Consider the following 22,861-nt stretch of genomic DNA (forward strand, 5'->3'; position numbering starts at 1 on the left):
CATTCACACAGTCGTTTAAATGCTGCCAACACATCATTTCTTATATCCTCATTCTGATCTTTAATTTCCAGGATTTCCTCTTGAATCTGCTTAAATTTTTGATCTATAACCAAAAATTGCGACTCCAAAGCTTCCTTTAAAAGTCCCCTTAAAATTTTTTTCATAGCTTCCTGTAACTTATGTATTTGAAATCACGAGACTCCACCATCTTTAAAATTAAACTTTGTATCTTTAAGATCCATTTCTCAGTTTAATTTTATACTTTGCAACAATTTCAATAAGTCTGTAATCTTTTTTTTTAAAAAAAGAGAGAGAATATCTTATTCTCCTTATAAAATCTTCATGTAAGTGTAAATTCCAACAAGTTTAAATGGAGCTAAGAGCGCTAGCCTTGTTAATGAGAATTTCCTTAACTTTTGCTTTCACGCCCTTATAGATAGAAACGCCATTTTCTTATTCTTCTTAAGTACTCTTCTCAAGTACTATTTAAAAACAGAGTTAAGGTCTGGTACTTGCATTTATCGACCTTCCTGACATTGCTCTGTCTGCGTTGCCTTTATCAATTTAAATTATCATATTGATCGCAGAGATTGGTTGTGGTGATTTGGTCTGCTAAAAAGCAGACTTGTCCTGGATCCGGAGCTCTCGGGCTTAAACAGGGAGCTCTCACCCTCAAGCCCCTAGAATCATTCCTGGGGCTTTCCGGGGAACTCTACCTCCACCTGTATGCTCACCTTTTCCTCTTCTCCCGAGGGAAAGGTTTCCGAGCCGTCAGACAGCCGATTTGCGCTGTCTAGGCAGCTCTAACGTGGTCTCGGGGCTGGCGGTCTAAAAAGACCGTCTCCATCACCAACAGAGCCAATCGGAAGTCCAAAACTACATTTTCAAAGCTTGCAATAAGACTGCAATAAAGCAGCAGAAGCAAAATGCAGTACTTGATTAATTTATAATTAACTATGTGAAACCCTCCTGCTGTTTTTCTTTATATTGAGATCTTAAAAGTGTCTTTTTTTCTTTTGCACGTAGCTCTGACACTTACAAAGCTATTTAGTTGCCCCACACTGAAGATGTTTATCAGAATTATAAATTAAGCAATCTAGGAAATATGTAAAAAGGAGGGGAAAAAATCCAAAGCCATCTTGTAAAAAGGGATTTGTAGTCTCATTAGTGTTCACAATTTGCTTGGTAAAACAGCACAGCTCTCCCACTTGAAAATGGGCACTGCTCTCTTGTCACATATCATTGGTCATTCTTGAAAGAATTGCTATTAGCTGTCTCAGCTGAAAGGCACACAAGATAAATGAAACTTGATGGTACCTGTCTCTCCAATCTTTTCTAGTTTCCACCTGCATTAGCAGCAGAGAAAGACTTCTCCAGCTGATGAACAGGGAAGATTTGCAATGAGGAAAGGAGTCAGGCTCTAGACCAGAGTTTCTTAAACTTGGCAACTTTAAGATATGTGGATTTCAATCCCTACAATTCCCTGAAGCCCACACATCTCAACTTTGGCAACTTTGAGAAACACTGTGGTACAGGAACATCAGGAACAGCAGAATACAGGCAAGTGTTCAAGAAGCAAGGGTTGCCTGTTTTTATCCTTCTGTGTAAATACTTTAATCATTTTCTACTATTCTAAATAGGTAAGAGGAAAAATTATTTAATTTACAAATCATTTAATATTTAAAGATTTCCCCAACCTTACCCCCAAAAATCGCATTAATTTCAATTTTAAATCTGTTTTGTGAAGAAAACAGGATGAACTTTTCAGTAACTTCTTAATTTTATAAAATAATTTATTTTGTATAAATACATTTTGTAACATAAAATGTATTTTCTTGCTTTCCTCTGCGAATATTTAAGTGTATGGAAGCTAATTATGCTGGAATTATTGTTAATTTATATATTTTATTTGGTTTGGTTTGTGACAGTACAATTAATCTGGAGTTGCAATAGCCTTCTATCATCTTATGACACTTTGGATTCAAATGTTTAAAACAAAGTTATTCTAATTCTATTAATATGGCTTCAACAGATAGTTCCAGTGATATAGAAACAAAAGTGGGGAGGAGACATCACTGTCTAAGTACTGTCATTATGGCAAGAAGTCTGACATAATTGAGGTTGTTTATTAAGCAAACCCTCTGTAACTGATAAGTGTGTGTAAATACAGGAAGTCCTTGGCATATGACCCCAACTGAGCCCAAAATTTCTGTTGCTAAGCAAGGCAGTTGTTAAGTGAGCTTTGCCCCATTTTATTACCTTTTTTGCCACAGTTGTTAATCGAATTACTGCAGTTGCGAATCATTCAGTCATTAAGCCAATCTGGCTTTTCCCATTGATTTTACTTGTCCAGAGCCAGCCAGGAAGAATTACAAATGGTGATCACATGATCCCAAGACAGTTCAATTATCATAAATATATGCTGATTCTTAAGCATCCAAATTTTGATTATGTGACCATAAGGTTGCTGCAGCAGTCTTAACTGTGAAAACTGGTCATAAGTCACTTGTTCCAACACTCTTCTCTTTGAATGGTCACTAAATGAATGGTTTTAAGTCAAGGGCTACTTAAATACTGCATCTTCTTTCTAATTAATGGATGCAGGCAATGGTAGTCTCTATATTAAGGATCCTAGCTTACTTAGTATGACTGAAATGAGCTAAGAATAAAACAACTTTATTTCCATTTGTGACATACTGAATAGAATTAGGTAGAACTGGCTGGTACTCTTCTTGCTGTTGGGGAATGCTTCATATAGCATATTGCAATGAAAACTGGTATCCTGGACCAGTATTTTGCTTGTGAGAGCCTTTGAGAAATACATGAATGTGAGAAAGTTAGTTTATATTTGTTGTTCAAACTAAATTATTTGATAAAGTGAATAGATTTGAATTGTGCAATGTTTTGCGTGGATACGGAACTGAAAGTTATTTACCGAATGTGATGTAAAAAGTGTACAATGTAAGTAAAGCATGAAAGAGAATACATAAATGCTGTATTTTTTTTTCACTGTTTAAGACAAATATATGTGATGGGACTTTGATTATTTAATGAATTTATGGATAATTGTGTAAGAAATACTTTGATATTAGAAATATGTTGGTGGGTAGGTGAAGATAAGACCATACGTTGGACTGAGAATCAGAATGAGAACAATGTTAGATAGATTGTATGGTGCAACAAAGAACATGGATCTGGAACCTTTTCTGACAGAGAAAAGGGAGTGAACAATTGAATGCTATATATATATGGAGAAAAACTAGAGCAAGTATTTGTATATCATAATTGAAGATGGGGGAAATAAGATGATTTAAGATATGCAAATACTGGCAGAAAAGATAGTGGGTAGCATATGATCTGCTGCAAGGAAATGATGCTTATTAACAGAAATGCATATATGTTTATATAGCAGGCTTTAGCTCACTTTGATATAAATACATAAGCGAAACTAGATGCATTGTAAAAACAAAACAAAAATAACCATTGATGCAAATGTTTCCTTTTAATTCTTTGTATATACATACAAATCTAAAATTCATCTACAGAAGTAATTAAGGATTGATCAGATATAGTCTTCCATATTTCTGGCTTATACTATATTTCTATATATTTCTTACCACAAAAAAACACATCATAGCTGCCATTTATGCCACCCAAATCTGACCGGAGAAGGCTATACATGACTTTATTATTCCAAATCACCTATCCTTGATGACAAACACATCCCCTGCAAATCTGCTAAGCCATGTTGATTAAAACCAAAGGGTATTATATATTTAATATCATAAGCGATTAAAAGGAACAAATGAAGCATAAATATTCTTGACAGTAAATAAATTAAGCATGAAATACTTTTGAGATCCAAGGTTTGTGCATAGCAATTTTCATTAAAGAAACTGGAATATTTACACTTCATTATAACAGACAGTTCCTAGAGCTTTTGCTTTGTTGTGTTTCTTGATTTCTTCTTGGGAAGCAAAGACATAGAATTTTTATACTTGAAAAGTTAATAAATTAATGGTGATTACAATTCAACAATACTGTACAACCATGTCATTTCAGTACTGTTGGATGTAGTTATACTGACAATTTAAAGTAGAAAAAGGTTTAACAATGTAATATATTAGTCTTGTTAAGTGCAAATAAAGGAAAAAAAACCTGGAAAAAAGGGAAAAACAAAGTAATGTTTTAACTTTTGATGGTGTTGCAGGTTTTAAATATTAGTTGACACGAAATAAAATTTCCAACAGTCATGTACTAGTCACTTCATGGTTGAACTACTGCAACGCAGGGTTGTCACAAATCTTCAATTTGTAAAAAAAAAAAGTGTAGTATCTGCAAAGCACAATAAAGCAAAGAACAATAAAATGAGGTATGCCTATAGTCCTATAGTCAGTAGTTCTTACTTAAGGTAAATATGCATAGATAATTATAGGGGAGAATGCATATGTTTAGCTTGTTTTTTTTCCATTTAGTTTGGACATGATAAATGTGAATTCATTGATCTGAGCTTTCAATACAAGGAAATGCAGACATACTCTGTCTTAAGTACCGTTGAGTTTAGATGAATATGCTTAGAACTTCAAGTCCTATTCAGTCAGTGTACAGGCCTTTGTGATCCATGTTTAGAAGCAGAATGTCAGCTATGGAAAATCTCTATGTGAGAGTGTTTCACCAGCTGTAGAAACTGATATTCAAGAAAGCCTTGATGGGTAGAAGTTATTCTCAGTAGCAGAAATAAAACCTCTATATGAGGAGAGGAGAGTTCATCCATTTTCGGGTAAATATACAACTGCTCACCTTTGGAAAATAAATACTGTAAATCTAAGTTATATATGTGACAAGATAAAGGATCTGAGAAAGCAAAGAAAAAATTAGACTAGGAAGAAATTTTAAATACATTCTCTAAATCTGATCATAGAAACCCAAATTAGTATTTATTTTTTAACTAGTTTATTTATTTTATTCATTTAGCATGTTTTATTACTGCTTCCTATGCAATTATCTCTGAAAGAGTTCACAAAACATAAAATACAATATATTACTAACTGTATATTTAGACGTAACTTAGACTCAGAATGAAGAACACCAGAAAATCCTTTAGGTTAGACTGGAAAACTCAGATTGGATAGTTGAAAATATATTCTGAAAAGTCTATAATTTATATCCATATCATTGCCAAGAATATTACATACAACCAGCATATAAGTTCTAGTCCTGCCATAGAGCTGTTGACTTTGGGCCAGTTACTCTCTCTCAGCCCAACTCACCTCAGAGGGTTGTTGTTATGGGGAAAAGAGGAGGAGGAAAGAGTATTAGTATTTTTACTATCTTACATTGAGTATGAAAAAAATGGGATAAAAATTTAAAAAGTTGAAATTGAGTTTAGTTCAAAGAAAACTTACATAACAATAACAATGATGGTGGTATAGTGTGCGTGAAAGCATACACATTGATTCTACACAGTGACACAGAAATATAAAGAATAGTTTCAGTGGTAGTGAAGTTACAAACACACTCTTGTCCCTGCTCACTTTGCAACATATGCTCCATTAGTAATTTGTAACTTTCTAGATACACTCTTTGCTTCTAAAGAACTCAGTGGTGAATGGAATCAAAGAATATAATCACAAAAGGAAACTGTGCCAAAAAAAAAAGTATTTCATCATTAAGAAGTTATTTTTAATTGCACTTTGTGTAGCTGACAGCTGTAATTTTAATCCTATTCTATACTCAGTGTGTGGTATGTATGTATTTTGTTTTGTTCATTTATACCTTCCCTTTCTTCCATCATGAAACCACCCCTGGAGCCTTTCTTATTTAGAATTCTCATTTGAAGGATTCTCTCTCCCTCGTTTTTTCTCCCCCTTTTCCTTTCATGTGCATAATAGGAAGTCAGTTTAGATCACTATGCTTTATTATTGCTTTTTAGAATCCAGTATTTAAGCATGTTTTTGGAATAACCAATCCTTGAATATTTTTTCTTTTTAAAATTATAGGATTTTTAAAATGTATGTTACCTGATCTTTTATAAGTTTTTTCCCCTTAAAAATAGTGTTAATCACTATGAAACATAGGGTGATTCTGTAATGAAAAGGAAAGCCAGTTTTTATTTTAAACAAATATATTTGTGCTAGAATATTTGTGCTGGCAACTCTTTTTTTGTCAGTTCTGAAGAATAAGTTACATCACATAGGGCAAATCTGCTATAAACTCTTAAGTGTTTAATTTTAGTTAAGCCTTACTCTTAAGGCATAATTTTGCCTCTTCATTCTTCCTAAACCTCTTCAAGTATTTTTAGATGTTTTTGGGCAGAGAACATTTTAGTACTCATAATATTTTTTCCTCTTTGTAGTTATGTTTAATTTATGAACTAATGTTTTTTAATATGCATGTAGAATAGCATTACCGTATATTTGCAGCTTATATATGAGTAATATTTGTTTACCAACCTAGACAAGAAATATTTTGTTAAAATGTTTGTGAAGCAACAAATAGCCAGATTTTATCTTGATATATGTTAAGGCTGATACATCTGTTTTCATGCATGTGGGCTAATATAACTTGATCATCCCATTATTTTTAAATGTCTACTAACTAAAGGATTTTCAATATTGCATCATCATTACCATTGCCATAATTAACAATTACATTTTGTAGACCAACTTGCTGTTCCATATACATCAAAGAAAATAGTATACACACACGCAAGCACACATAAAAAGAAATGCTGACTTCCCAAATCAAATTGCATTTGCCTTTTGTAATGAAACATACAGTGGAAGTGTTTGTTTCCTAATTTGTCTATGAAATTTTTGGAAATTATAATGGAACACTTAAGATCCAGAAATAAGCTTATTCTAGAATATAGCATTACAGCACTTGGTGAAAACCCACATCAATCTATTAGAACTGTATAATGAATGTGTAATTCATGTGGTTAGAAGAACAAGTAAAGCAAATGCTAGAAAATCTTATATGTTTATTTTCATGTTGTAAAAGTTTAGTATGACAATAATTAAATTGTGATTAATTCCCAAACTGTGAACATAGACAGAAAAGTGATTTTGCATATTTTTTTGTCATTGGTCCTAATTTATTTCTAGTGAGCAAATATTTCTCATTAATGTAATGGAATTTTCTTACTAAATTTTTACAGATGTCAGAGTCATCAAGTAATACAAGTATTCTCACTGTAATTTTACAATGGACACATAACTTGGAATGAATGTCCATTAAAGATAAACATAGAAGTTTGGCTGGATCTGAAATCTGCTAAATAATTAAAACTATAATATAGAAATTAATCCATTATTTTCCTTACCTATTCTAAATTTGAATTCCCAGATTTGGATGCTTTATCAGAGTTCCTAGTTGCATTAGAAATTGATGGTAAGAAGAGGGAAAATGGAAAACATCTACAGAATTTAGTCAGACATTTTTGAGAACTAAGACAGTTTTGAGAAGTTCATTTTATTTGTGATTGGGCGTAAATTGGCCTTCAAAGAGAACATAACTACAGGATAATAGATAAATAATATAGACAGTTGAGAAAATTGTATTTTAGCACAAGTCTGCACATATAAACTGAAAATACCATTTGTAGCATTTAAGACAATTAATTTCCAAGTAAACATGCACAAGTTTGTTATCTGGTTAATATTGCTTTTCTCTAAAACTAAGTCTAAAGAGAACTGTAGAAAATGAATATAAGCCGATTTAATTATACCAACAAAAACCAGCTAACAACTGAAATGCTTTTCTTTCATTCAGTGTCCACTATTTTATAACCTTAGATTAATTTATACTTACGATAAAATGCTTCTGATTTCATATATAAATATATATTTTAAGGAAAATCAGTAGATTTTGCATTAGTAGATAGATCCATGTTTATTCAAAGTTAATTTATAATGACAAAGAGAACAAAATCGTCATTGAAAAACCCACCAAGTAGCTCTGTGAATTGATTTCCAGTTCTAATAACCTAATGTTTACCCAGAGAATCTTTATTTAGAAGTCAGTATATGAAAAAACAAACAGGCATTATTTGAATAACTTTTAAAATTACTTACATTGATGCTGTTAATATCCAAAATGGATCATACTTCATTTCTTCTTCATGCAGGTATAATTCTAATTATGGTTATGGAATGTCCAAAGATTTTTTATTGAAGTTGACAAATGAAATTCATATGCGCTGTCATTATTACTCTTGGGTAATATTATTATGCAGACTAGAGATGATTGGATATTAATCGTTTATTTTGCAGCATCTCCATAGCAAGCCCACATTTAATAGGCAACATTCTTTAATGTTGTTTAAATTCCAAATTGAATACAAAGGGAAGTTCAGTATCAGTGTTTAGTTCTCATTTTTATGCTTATTGGTGGCTAGTGTTTTTTCATATGGAAATGACTTATATCTCATTATGTTTCCAGGGATTGTAATGTTCTTTTTTTCTCATTCTTTTCAAACCCCTGTTTATATGTGTGTATTTTTTTTCCTCTGCCTAGACCTGGTTAACCATTTCTGTGAACAGGTCCTCAATTTTTTACTTTGTCCCTACTTTCCTGTCGTAGCCCCATCTTCCCCTGGTGTCGACTCCGTACCCTTACAGCGCACAGGCAGTCAACTCGCCACACAGAATGCATCAGCGACCTTCCAGAGGGCCAGCTATGCTGCCGGCCCTGCCTCCAATTATGCAGATCCCTACCGACAGCTGCAGTATTGTCCTTCTGTTGAATCACCATACAGCAAATCTGGACCAGCCATCCCACCTGAGGGAACCTTGGCTAGGTCACCTTCTATTGATAGCATTCAGAAAGATCCCAGGTGGGTAAAACTTTAATTTTTTTCCCTATTATTAATTCATAAAGAGATGTCCAGCTGCAAACAAATAATCCAGTTCCATATTTTTTTTAATGAAGTTCTATTTCATAACCCAAACCAATTGGCCAGGAATACTGTTACAAAAAATGGACATTTATTAACATTCTAATTTATTTGCATTTTTAACAACAGAAATAAGAAAATGGCACACATAGTGTCCTTCTGTTCTTTTTTCATGGAACTTCCTTTACAAATGTCTTGCATGTAATATATATATATATATTGTATTAAATGTTTCCAAGGGTATTTTCATATGAATTTTGATTTAAATATAAAAAGTTGGAATCAAGCAGGAGCTACTAAACAAACAAACTTAATTAAAATATGCAACGAATTTTTACAAGACTTCTATTGACAAGTACTGTGACTTTTATGGCATTTAAGCAAGACAGACAAAAATGCAAAGTATATCCAGACATCAATGTTAGCCTAGGAGTTTTAAACCTGTTAGGCTTTTGCCTGTTTTTAAAAATTATTTTATACTTGATGAATTCTTCAGGGGTTTTTCCTTGCTTCTGTTATATTTTCATTAACTGCCTTGTATTTTACTTTTTCCTAACAATAAAAATATTTTAGCCAATTATTTTGTAAGAATTAAAAAGAGAACACCTATAAAACGTGTAGAAACACTTGCTCAGATAAGTAGACTACCTTAATTTTTTTTAAAAAGATTAAAAATATTTAAAAACTATGTATAATGAAGAACTTGTTTGGTTTTACACATGTGGTTAGAGGGGGGACAGTATTTAAAAGTTGCTCAGTCTACACAATAAAAGCTTTACATGGCCTCTTTGCTAGGACATTTTTGTTCTAAAACATATGTAATAAAATTTAGAAGTCATTGTGTCACAAATGTGGTTAGATTTTAAATGTTTCTTCTGAAAAATATATGGCTGTTACTGCTTAACATATCACTTTTTAGCATGTTTCTATGTGGAAGCTTTTTTTAGAATTACAGAATGCCCGATAGCGTCATTTGCTGGATGGTCCCCTGTTGCATTATAATTTCAAATTTAGATCAAAGGGCAATGCACACGCACCAGGGGTGAAATCTAAAAATTTTCCCTACCGGTTCTGTGGGCGTGGTTTAATTGGTGAGCATGGCTTGGTGGTCAGATGACTGGGTGGGCGTGGCCAATAACAATAAATAATAAAAATAATAAACAAAGTATAAAAAAATAAGAGGTACCAAAAACCAACTTTCACACTTTACACACACACAACACAACACAACACAACTGACTCACACACAATGTAAAAGCAGCTGCACTTCACACTTCACATAGCCACAAAAAGCTCAAAAACCAACTTTCACACACACACAACACAACTCTCTCTCTCTCTCTCTCTCTCTCACACACACACACACACACACACACACACAAAATGCCACATACAGCTTTCTGAGATTTTGTGTGTTTGTGTAGTTAGAGTGAAACACTACAGAAACACACCAAATCTCAGAAAGCTGCACAAATATTTTATTATTTTATTTATTTTATTTTATTTTATTTATTTTATTTTAATTTAATTTAATTTAATTTAATTTAATTTAATTTAATTTAATTTAATTTTATTTTATTTTATTGTGGACTTCAATTCCCAGAGTTCCTCAGTCAGCAAAGCCAGGCAGCATTAGTTGATCACTGAGGAAATAGATTAGCTAAGCAATTGATTCTGTCTGGGCTGAAAGTGAAACTGTTTTCGGGCTGGGAAAAAAGCCATGCGTTCATCAGTAATCAGATAAGTGCCTTGGAATCTCTACTCTTACTTGTAGGAAACATGTTTTCTACAAGTTAGGTTCTGCTGATGAGGAACTCAGGTGAGATCGCCAGAGGAGACTTTAATTATTTTTTTTAAGTTTAAAGGCTCTGCCGATCTCAGCTGAGGGGCAGGATCCTCAAAAGGCTTTTTTTTTTACTTTTAAAGGCGTGTTTCGGCTGAAGCAAAACCAACTTTTAAAAAAACCTCTGCTGATGGTGCGGCTCAGCAGAGGCAGGGGGCGGGGCCAGGGATTTTTGCTACCGGTCCTCCGAACCAGCAGCCGCCATCGCTACCGGATCACGTGAGCCGGTCCGAACTGGGAGCATTTCACCCCTGACGTGCACAAATGTAGCAGATAGCTGGGCCTACTAGGATGGAAAGCTATGGAATGCCTTGCAGAAATTCTAGGGATTTTCACACCTGAACTGCCTCCTGCTTTGCAGTAGTGGCTTTAGAGTTGCCTGCCACCAGATCAAAAGAAAATAAAGACTATAAGATGATGCTGGTTTTCTACCAATCATAAAAAGATTGGAGCGGGAATCAAATGATTTCAGATTTTAAAAAATCTAAATAATTTCTTCCTGCTCTGGCTATAGTATGAATGCAGACTGAAATTAGGCACACTTCACTAACTTACACTAAGAAATAACCGCATTAGGAGATCAAACTTGACCTCGTACAGCACAAAAAATATAAGCCTAGTGCAGTTCCTGGCTAGACACATTACCTATAGCAGTTTTTAAAGCAAAGGTCCCTCTGCTTCATTTACTTGAAAATTCTAGCTTTTGGTGGTGCGGGATATAAGTTTTAATCAAAGGGTGTGGAAAATAAATTTAACTCATGCTTTTACCCCAGTGTCATTTCAGTTTCTTTTTCTCTCCAGTGGGAGGAAGTATGTGACTTTGAGTATGTGATTAAAAAAAAATCTTTACCTCAGGATGTGTATTCTGGCTCTGGCCTAAACCGTTCTGAATGTCTGCCACATAAGCAGCATTCAGAACAAGAACTACAGAGTAAGTGTTAAAACAGTTCTGAAAAATGAAATCAACTATTCTGCTCTAGAAAATCGTTAACTATGTCTAAAAGTTTGTGTTTCTGTAATTGCTCAGTTATTAGCCACTTTTCTTTCTTTCTCATATTTCCCAGTTATTTCCCAAATTACACATAAGGGGTCTGTATGAAATCCAAGGTTTTGTTTTCTAATTCTTTTTCAATAATGATTTCTCAACCTGCTATGTATCTGCATTGCAATGGGAATTTTGATAAGTTCCTAGAAACCTTTGTTAAAAAAAGTTGAAAAAATAGGAAGAGAACTCGGCTTTAGATAAGATGTAGCATTGTTTTAAGCAGTGTGCAACTTTATATTATTATTTTTTAATGAAACCACTGACCACAGAATTCCTTTTCTGCACCAGTGACTTACAATGCTTATCACTACACTGATAATTTCCTATTAAAATACAAGTTAGATTTTCTAGTTCTTGCAAATTATACTTGTGCTTCAAGTATATGTGTCTGTGTACATGTATTAGAATTGGGCAGTAATTTAGCTTTGATTACACAAAGATGATTCAGAGCACATGGGAGCAGAAATGTAGCACTTGTTTACAAATCTTTAAAATAGATATGTCTTTCCCCAGGATTACATTTAATCCCAAGGGAGAGGCATGGTTGCTTTAAGAGGTGCAAGAAGGAGCTATGTTTAGGTGCCTTTCTGGATCAAAATTGAAACACTGCACAAGCCTGTCACATAAACATATACAGTTTAGGAATTTACCAAAAATATAACTTGTAGAGTTTGTGTTTGAAAGACTTACTTTATTGGGAAGGGGATTATGGCAAAATCACAGTACTCCATTTTCCTTCCAAAAATGAAGACAACCACTAGATGGCAGGAGAAAGTTACCATGTTTTGTATCTCTTTACCACCATCTAGCAGTGTTCCAGATTTTTGCAGTTCCAATATGTTGGCCTTGTTCATTATTCTGGTTTTGCACACCATGCTGATCTGTAGTTAATTATGTTATCTTAGAGCTAGTTAACAACCAGTTACTTATATTTAATGGGTTTTGCATCTCAAATACATGCCCACTTGAAGCTATGGTCTGTGTTTGTTTGAATGATATGATACAAGGATTACCAATATTTGGACTGCAAATATTTGAACAACAACTAAAGGCAAAAAGGATTCACAGTTTACTGCATTTTTTGCTTCTATCTTTCAAACATTTGCAGACACAGTGATTTTGCAGATAGAGTAGCTGTACTATAGTGATGCTTAATAACACAACATAGTCAATGGGCTCCAACTTGGCATCAGTTTATTATAATTGCTTCACTTTACAGGAAATGTAGACAGTGAAAAATTAAATTAAATTTAATAATATATATATTTAGGTGATATTCAACTATTATATGGCAGTAAACCCTGCTGCAGTTTTTGGTATTTTCTGTATAGAGTTTTATATTATAGTTGTTATGGAAATGCACCACAGGCTTTGTTTCTGATTAATGGGAATGTTCCTGTTAATATTCAGAGGCTTTCCTCCTCTGGCTCTTGCTTTGAAAGTTCCATTTCATTCCCTCTGCTGAGTTTAATTTCCTATCATGCGGAGAAGGAAAGTTACTGGCTTAGTGTCTTCAAAGACTTTATATCAATAGGCCTTCTTGTATCCCTTGCTTTGTTCTCTTTTCAAGGGGAACAGAGCTTAATATCCCATATTCTTTGTGGACCATTGGCATTCATATTTGCCTCACTATCTAGGAAGAACACTGTGTTCCTTTCAGAAGCAGTTTATTCGTTCATTTTTTCATCAGGAAAACCAATAAAATGTAGTAATTACAATCTTCTTACAAATCTTACTATGAAAATATTGTGAGAGTAAAATATGGAGGGCGGAGTACAGATTTAAGATAACTTGATTTTTCCCCCCTTGGAAGTGTTTTTACAGTAAAACTGACTTATTTGTTAAGATTTGTTTTCATGCAGCATAGAATAAGAGATCAAGCACAGTATAAATTCCAGTATTGTGCAGCTTTACAAGCATATCTTTTGTCTGCATTCAAGTAGTACAGATTCACATAAAACCAAGCCAGAATACACTGAAAGATTCTGTTACCTTGTGCCACCTTTGTGTCTTTGTGCCATGCACATGCTGACAGATAGATGTGTATGTGCGCACATGCGCTGTGATGGATAAGGTGCTGGAATAGAGGTGGGGAGATTCAGGTTCTGGTCTGGCATGAATTCCAGCTAATTGAATTGGGCCAATCACTCACTCTTAGCCCTAGACTGGGAAATTAAAAATACTTCTCTATATCAAACTGTACAGGGACAGTATGGTAGATTACAGTCCATAATCATTAATAAAGTGGCTTTCAGTTAATTGATTTATGTTTACACACAAACACATACAAACACATTCTTCAAGGACTGACAGAATGAGGCAAAATAACACAAGTGGAGAGAAGGCTCCAATTAACAGCGGCATGCCACATCTTTCTTATTTCAGATACATCTTATGTTCTTCATTATATAAATGTTGCAGTGTTTCCACATATATAATACTTACTCATAAATTTAATTGTTTAAAAAATTATATCATGATCCTACCATTTATAGTAAGATGCTACCTCTATAAATACGCAATATTCTGCTGTTGTTTAAGTTGTTTATGCTAACCAAAAGCAGGTAGGTAGGTAGGTAAAAAGCAGAGTAGGTAGCACAGCAAATTTATCACCATGAAAGAAGCTAGAAGGGAAAACAGTACAAGTCTTTGAGATTTGAACAAGACCTTCAAGCTGAAAGTTGACAGCATGCAAATGTTAACTGTATTGGACTCATATTATTGTTATGTCCTTGGCTGTCGATATTGAAGCAAAATTATTTTTTCCACAATATTTTCATATTAGCTTTCCATTTTCATGGCAAAAGGGACTCTGGAATTCTGTATTGCTAAACACATTGACTATTGTGTTTAGCCTGATATTTAAGTTTTGTTTTTCTGTGTAGTAGATACACAGACAATTGTGGCATATTCAGAAAACCATGTTTACACAAATTATTTCTTAACAAAATGAGTGAATCTAATCCGTGTGGTCTTATTTTTAATATATTTAACTGAATCCCTCTTGGCACCCTGAATATAGTCCAGAGAGGAATTATATTGAGATTATATTCAGAGTGCTTTCCCTCCCCCCCCACTCCATTGCTTGAAAGGAAGCCACATATGAGCCATCACCATGAAATACCTAAACACCTTGTCAAATGAAAAAGGCAGTGTGATGTAGCAATTATGGTGATGGACTGGACTGGTTAGTCCATCCTCAATCAGGGAAGCCCACTGAGTATTTTGGGCAAGAAAGACAAAAGACAGTAAATCGTTAGGAGCTTAACAATGAATTCTCTTAATTTTAAAAGCTGGGGAAAAGTGGGCTTGTTGTATATGATGAATGAGTTTGATGTTCTTATATTATCATAATTTTAACCACTGGTTCAGGATTGCATTCAAAGTTGTTTACAAGCTAAAATGTCAAGAAAATAAAATGATGATTCAAGAATCATTTCCTGATTATTTGTTCCCTTATTTGTTAAACTAGTAATAGTCATTCGAGGCAGCATATGTAAAATGGGGGGGGGGTCTTCTGTATGAATACAGGTAGTCCTCAACTTACAACCACTCTGAGCCCAAAATTTCTGTTGTTAAGTGAGACATTTATTAAGTAAATTTTGTCCCATTTTGTGACTTTTCTTGACACAGCTGTTAAGTGAATCTGGATACCCCATTGACTTTGCTTGTCAGAAGGTCGCAAAAGGTGATCACACAAGCAGTGATCATGAGTTTGAACAAGTTGCCAAGCACCTGAATTTTAATCACATAGCCATAGGGATGCTGCGATGGCTTTAAGTGTGAAGAATGATCATCAGTCACTTTTTTTCAGTGCCATTGTAACAGTCATTAAATGAATTTATGTAAGTCGAGGACTAGCTTTATTACTCATTGGTTTTTTGCATTTTTATTTTATTTTATAAAAAAACTAAAAATTCACTAGATATTTTATCTTCATAATAACCCTATTTGTAGTTCCATTATTTGAAAATAATGTATCCCCATTTATGTTTCTTTTCTGAAACTAATTTAACAAATAGTTAAATATCACCAGGATTAAAAAAGGATAGAGGTTAACAATCAGTCTTAAATAGCAGAAAGTATAAAATATAAAGACAGCTTTTATTTTCTCCTTTTTTTTACATTTGTCTCACTTAATGGGAGAGTCCTTTTGTTCTTTCCCACATAGTTCTTAAAAAATGAAATTTATCAATGCATTATGCGACAAGAGATTTTGTTTTTCAGACAAGATTGTTGCAGAGTTTGTTGCTATTTATTGCTGAGAAGGAATGGTGAACCAGCACTTAACAACTATATCACTTTGGCCCTTCATCTTTTATTTTAAAAAGTTAAAGAGAAGATCTGCATAAATAAATATAGAAAACTTTGTTTAATGCATAAAACTGTCCTATTAAGGTTCATGTATTATATTTGCATCATACATCATTTTGGATTTTTTAAGTGCTTGAGTTTGCTCAAACATTCTCCCCTTAGGAGAACATTCTCACATCTATTTCCATATTGTTTCTCACTGAATTTCATCATTGCAGCTTTTAAAATACCATTTATTTCAATACAGATTCTAAAAAATTGCATTAAAGAAAAGTAGCTTGTAATGGTTTTATGTTGTAGATTGACAGATCTGGATTAAAAATCAGCTTTATACTAAATTAGTCCAAATACTACTACTTTCCTGGGGCTCTTAAATGGAACTACTAGCAGCTCAACAAAGGACCTCTTAATGCTGTTTATTCAACAAAAATGTACTAATCAGGCAATAATATATATTGGCAAACCTTTTCACCAACATAGTCAATGAGCTCCACCTGGTCTTCCAGTTTCTGGCCCTCATGCGCGTGCAAAGACCAGCTGGCCAGTGCACATGCGCATGCCGGAAACTGGAAGATCATCTGCAAGCGTACCAGGTAGCTGCTCTTCCGGTTTCCAGTGCTCCCGCGCATGTGAAGACAGCTGGCCAGTGCACTGGAACCCAGGAGAGCAACGGCCAACAGCTTGTGTGCTTCTGGCATGCATACTATAGGTTTGTCATCAGGGATATATATACTCTCAGCTTTGAACCTGATATAACATTAAGTTCCCAAAATACATCTATAAATCTAATTTCAATAAATGCTTGCTTTACTAGCTGCTTACAAAAAATACGGAAATAATTATAACAATATTTTGTTCATTGATTGTTAATTAAGAAAGAGTTTTGTTGAGAAGGAGAGAATTACAAAACAACAGATGTTTTTCTGAAGATAAGGAAAATAATCTGGCAGAACCCAAAAAACATTTTTAAGCAGAATTGTTATTTTTTCTTGTAAGAGTAATATTGCATTTGGTTGTTGTTATTGTTCTATTAAGAAAATTAACATTTATTAAACCCTTTTCATACAATTTTAAATTTTCTAAATTTCTGCACCTAAACATTCAGATTTTTTTGCCTAATACAATTTTTGGGTTTAGTGTCAATTTGACAAAATATATCATAAGTTTCAATTCCCAAAATATCTAAAGAAGTATTTTAAGTACCGTATATACTCGAATATAAGCCGATCCGAGTATAAGCCGAGGTCCCCAATTTTACCCCAAAAACTGGGGTAAACTGGGGACTCGAGTATAAGCCGAGGGTGGGAAATGAGGCACCTACGGTTGGGAAACCCTCCCTCCTCAGCTGAGAAGGCTGGCGGCTCCCCGCCCTCTCACTGCACCGGCAGGGCTTCCCCGCGCCGTCCGGTAAAATGTGAAAAAAAGAAAAAAAAAACCTCGAGTATAAGCCGTATATACTCGAGTATAAGCCGAGGGGCTTAAAAAAAAAAAAACTCGAGTATAAGCCGTATAGACCCGAGTATAAGCCGAGGGGACGTTTTTCAGCACAAAAAACGTGCTGAAAAACTCGGCTTATACTCGAGTATATACGGTATTTGTTAATTTTTGGATGAAGATTTAGGAAAGAAATAAAAATAGTATTAAATTATTAATACAAATAGTGTTGAAAACAAACATGTTTATGGAAGATGCATATTTAACCAGTGTCATCTAATTCCATATGTCTGGGACATTGCTTGGTTTCATGACTAATTGTGATTGCTTAATTTCATGCTTTGGGAATGGGAATATAATTTATAGATTTCTATTTTTTCCTATAACAGTTTCAGGTGAACAAAACAAAAATAATATATAATGTTGAATCACAAATATTTCAACAGAACTTCTCATAAAAATTGTGGTTGCTTTTTCTAAATCTCAATCATGAGAAACTAAGGTATCTGTTCTATGTATCACATGATATGATAAAACATCTAGGAAAGTCATGTCTTCAAAATATATTGAATTAATCAAAAATTACTGATTAGAAAACTTTTATCAAAATATGTGCAACCTTGCAATCGTAACTTTTATCTATAAAAGTAAAGAAAAACAAATTTGTGCTCTCTATTACTGAGTTAGACTTCTCCAGTTTAGATTTCTAGAACTCCAGTATTTGCTACTGAAATCAAAGTGTAATTTATTTCTTTTATGAATACCTCATGATTTGATTAACATATAGAAAAACAAATATTATGTCAGTTATGTGAAGTTCAATACTGGCAATTTTACTTGCTCTGTTCTAAGCAGTCACATCTCTATAATCATTGGAAGTCACAGTAGGGAAGACCTTTACCCCACCTGGATCTGTTTGCCAACAGACTGAAGTGTTTTGCAAAGAAAGAACTTCAATATATTATAATTTGTGACAGAGATGTGCTGCTAGCAAAAATGAAGGTTTATTGAGAACCGTTTAAGAATGTGAACTTACTGTCAGTATAGACTGATGCATGCTGGAACTTTTTCATGTGCTAAAGGTTCTGTACCTCATCCATGAATTTGTGCTATTCTTTGAAGCTTTTTTGTTGTTGTTCTACCAAAATTATTCATGGGCATGTAAAATGTGTTTTTGTGCTATGTTACTGTTCAGAGAAGTCTTATTCATCATTACCTAGCACGACTGTAGCATAAATGGCCTTCTCTATATTTTGTCAGATCATATTCTAGGGGTACATTATCATCCATATCACAATGTTTTGGAGGATGGATGGATGGATGGATGCAGGGGTGAAATCTAAAAATTTTCCCTACCGGTTCTATGGGCGTGGCTTAATTGGTGGGTGTGGCTTGGTGGTCAGATGACTGGGTGGGCATGGCCAATAGCAATAAATAATAAAAATAATAAACAAAGTATAAAAACAATAAGAGGTACCAAAAACCAACTTTCACACTTTACACACACACAACACAACACAACTGACTCACACACAATGTAAAAGCAGCTGCACTTCACACAGCCACAAAAAGCTCAAAAACCAACTTTCACACTTTACACACACACACCACAACTGACACACACACACAAAATACTACATACAGCTTTCTGAGATTTTGTGTGTTTGTGTAGTTAGAGTGAAACACTACAGAAACACACCAAATCTCAGAAAGCTGCACAAATATTTTATTTTATTATTTTATTTTATTTTATTTTATTATTTTATTTTATTTTATTTATATTTTTTAGATTGTAAATGTTGTACCTTGATGAAGATATGTTTTCTTTTATGTACACTGAGAGCATATGCACCAAGACAAATTCCTTGTGTGTCCAATCACACTTGGCCAATAAAAATTCTATTCTATTCTATTCTATTCTATTCTATTCTATTCTATTCTATTCTAGATCAGGGGTCTCCAACCTTAGTAACTTTAAGTTTTGTGGACTTCAATTCCCAGAGTTCCTCAGCCAGCAAAGCCAGCCAGCATTAGTTGCTCAGTGATGAAATAAATTAGCTAAGCAACTGATTCTGTCTGGTGCTGAAAGTGAAACTGGGGCTTTCGGGCTGGGAAAAAAGCCATGCGTTTGATCAGTAATCAGGTAAGTGCCTTAGAATTTCTTAAAAGGAGGTTTTCTACATGTTTTCTACAGAAAAGGTTCTGCTGATGAGGAACTCAGGTTAGATCGCCAGAGGAGACTTTTAAAAAAAAATTTTTTTTTAAGTTTAAAGGCTCTGCCGATCTCAGCTGAGGAGTGGGATCCTCAAAGGCTTTTTTTTACTTTTAAAGGCATATTTCGGCTGAAGAAAAACCTGCTTTTAAAAGAAGTAAAAAAAACCCTTTGCTGATGGTACGGCTCAGCAGAGGCGGGGGGGCGGGGCCAGGGATTTTTGCTACCGGTCCTCCAAACCAGCAGCCACCATCGCTACCGGATAGCGTGAGCCGGTCCGAACCGGGAGCATTTCACCCCTGGATGGATGGATGGATGGACAGATAGGGACACACAGACTGACTGACTGACTTTAGATAATAGACTAATGGTCATCCTTGTGTCTCACTGTTTACATGAATTTGAAAACAATTGATATTCAGGGAATATTCAGAAAAATGATAATCTGGGGGTTAAATCTATAAATGTATATCTGTTCACATAGTTGGGATTTCCTCCTGTTGTTCTCCATTTCATCTTAAAAGCCTTGTATAAAAGTGAAAAGAATCTGTTCTCTATATTGTAAAGTAGATAGGATGGGCTCAAATATCATTAGCTGCAGGGGAGGAGAAAGTCTCTTTATGTACATAAAGAGATGCACCTACCTACACTTAACCAGAGGTCTTTGTGGGAGTAATGAAATACAATATATCCCTCTTCTGGTGTTGCCAAATGAAACAAAGCAACTTTTTTTTCCTGACGGTATGCTAATATACCATTTAAAATGGGTTAAACTCAATCTGATGGCATGCATAAATTAAACTGAATTTATATTTATTGTCACAGCATTACATATCATAAACCCAAGTCAGCAATACATTAGTATTATAGTGGCATTAGTAGCGAACCCTCTGCAGACATGTTTTAAACTAAGATCAAAATGTTAGTATGCATTCCTGTTTTCACTGCTATATTGTTCTCCAAAACTATTTTCACCTCTTCCCCACTTCACATATGTAATTCCTTAAACTGAAGCTAAGTATAAAATCTTTGACAGTCCTTAGCAGTTGAAGAAGATGGCGACAGGGGGAGGCAAGAAGGATTGGTGATAAAATATAGCTTAAAAAGGAAGTGATTCTCTGTAGAGGTAGCCAGAAAAGAAGATTCAACAATTTAGTTGTTACAAGATGAATAGATGAATGAGATGGTGAAAATCCTTGAAATTTGAAATTTCATATGAAATATTACAGAACAGTTAAAATTGAATAGCTGGGAAAATATGTTTCTTATATTGCACTGTAAGTTTCATGAAGCAAAGCAAAAATTCTCACCATTAAGAGTATAATGGATAGACAAGATACCCTGTGTTTGTTTGTTTGTTTGTTATCTTTCAATGACAACCTAGAAAGTGACTTAAAACTCGGCTAAAATTGGTTCATGACTTGTTTTGTTTGAAAGCTGGAGGAAAAAATAAAACATCTTTATGCTTACATTTCAGCAAATATTTCAAAAGTTCAAGTATTTAAGCAACAGAATTTATATATTTATTAATGTGACATATAAAGAGGTGACCAAATTCAGATTAAAGCACTGAATTCTGTAAAATTATAGAAGTTTTGCATTAAGCATTTGTTTCGAATAAATGCTCCAAAATCCAACAAGAATTGCCAAAGCCCTATTCAGTTCATTAAGTGAATTTCCATTCATATATTTGTGGTGACAGTGCTTCCCATATTTTTTATGTAAGTGGGTTTTATAATAAAACTCATAAGTGGTCTGTAAAATTCCAAAGTACAGAAAAACAAAATTAACTACGGAAAATGATGACATGCTTTTACTGAGCAATAGGAACAGATCTAAAACCTTTCTGCATGGAATTGGGATTGGTACTTCTTACAAAAAAGGAATCCTGATCTTATCTTCAATATTCAATTTTGCAATTTTCAGATGAAATTATTATCAATATGGGTTGAAGCCTGCATGCAATCCAAGTTTTCGCTTCCCATGTAGGACAATCCCTTGACAAGATTTGGCAGGCAGAAAATATTGTATTCTTTTTCATTTTTAGCAGTGCTCACAGGGAGCCTGAACAGCAGGTGTGCAAATCATTCATAGAACTACTTGTGGTTATAGATTTATATGTGAACAGAGACTTCCATTTGCCTCCTCCAGCATACCTAAGTTTAACCTTACATCATCATTTGAAATTCATGCAGTTTCCTGTGGGCAAAAGCTGTAGTTCTCCATTCATTTGCAGAATTGTGAAAAGCAGTTTTGTGTAAGTTACTGGTACTTCTGATTGTCACTTTTTATTATAACAATGAAGATGTATTTTGATTAAAGATCTCTGGAACTGAGACTATTAGAATTTTCCTAAACAGAATTATTTTCTTTCCACTAGTTTGACATCTGCATTTTCATCAGTCTCCTTGCTTTCCACTCTGGAGATTTCTTTCAACCAAATTTTTTTTTGATAAATGCATTCAATAGATTTTACTTGGTGTCCTTAGGTGTAGATGCACTGACATCTTCATTACTACAACATTTTAACAAACGTGCTTAAGTTTGAAACAAGACTGACAAATAAATTTGGATTACTTTCATATCGAAAGATTTATATTTGTCTTATGTTTGTGCATGTGTAAAACCCTTATCCATAAGGTTTGACACATCATGTCAAGTTTAACTACCTCTTATAAGTATTTATCTATTTTTACTTATTATTTATTGTTATTTAATGTAAAATGCATATGATATGACACATGTTCGAACTTAATTACTTCTTACATGGCACTAGGTTTCTGTTGTTATTAGGTAGAGAAAGGAAATTGTAAAGGTTAAAAGAGGGTGAGTGAAAGCTTTTTGGAGGTTGGCTTTTAGCCTTAAGAACCTCAACTGTGGGTGCCTGGTTGCAGATAGGGAATAGATGGTTGTCTTAACTAGATTTTTACAAAAACCACAACTGAAGAATCATATGTATAAAATGCCTAAAACATAACAGCAGAATTTGTTACTGTTTGGCGCTTTAATTCACAAATTGCTTTATATTCTTTATTGTGTTTAGAACAGTTCTTAAAGACAAATTCTACCTTGGTAGACTACCTACTTTATATATTACAATCTAAGTTTTAATATTCA

General features: G+C 33.9%; 1 protein-coding gene across 1 annotated transcript in view; it reads left to right on the forward strand.

Moving 5' to 3' along the window:
* CTNND2 (catenin delta 2) overlaps positions 1–22,861 on the forward strand; it is a 546,840-nt gene that overhangs the window by 320,169 nt on the left and 203,810 nt on the right. The window contains exon 9 of the mRNA XM_058176992.1: positions 8,584–8,836. Coding sequence (XP_058032975.1) covers positions 8,584–8,836 — 253 coding nt within the window. The remainder of the gene's footprint in view (positions 1–8,583; positions 8,837–22,861) is intronic.

This window comes from Ahaetulla prasina, chromosome 3 (genome assembly GCF_028640845.1).
Source record: "Ahaetulla prasina isolate Xishuangbanna chromosome 3, ASM2864084v1, whole genome shotgun sequence".
In the NCBI taxonomy this organism is placed as follows: Eukaryota; Metazoa; Chordata; class Lepidosauria; order Squamata; family Colubridae; genus Ahaetulla; species Ahaetulla prasina.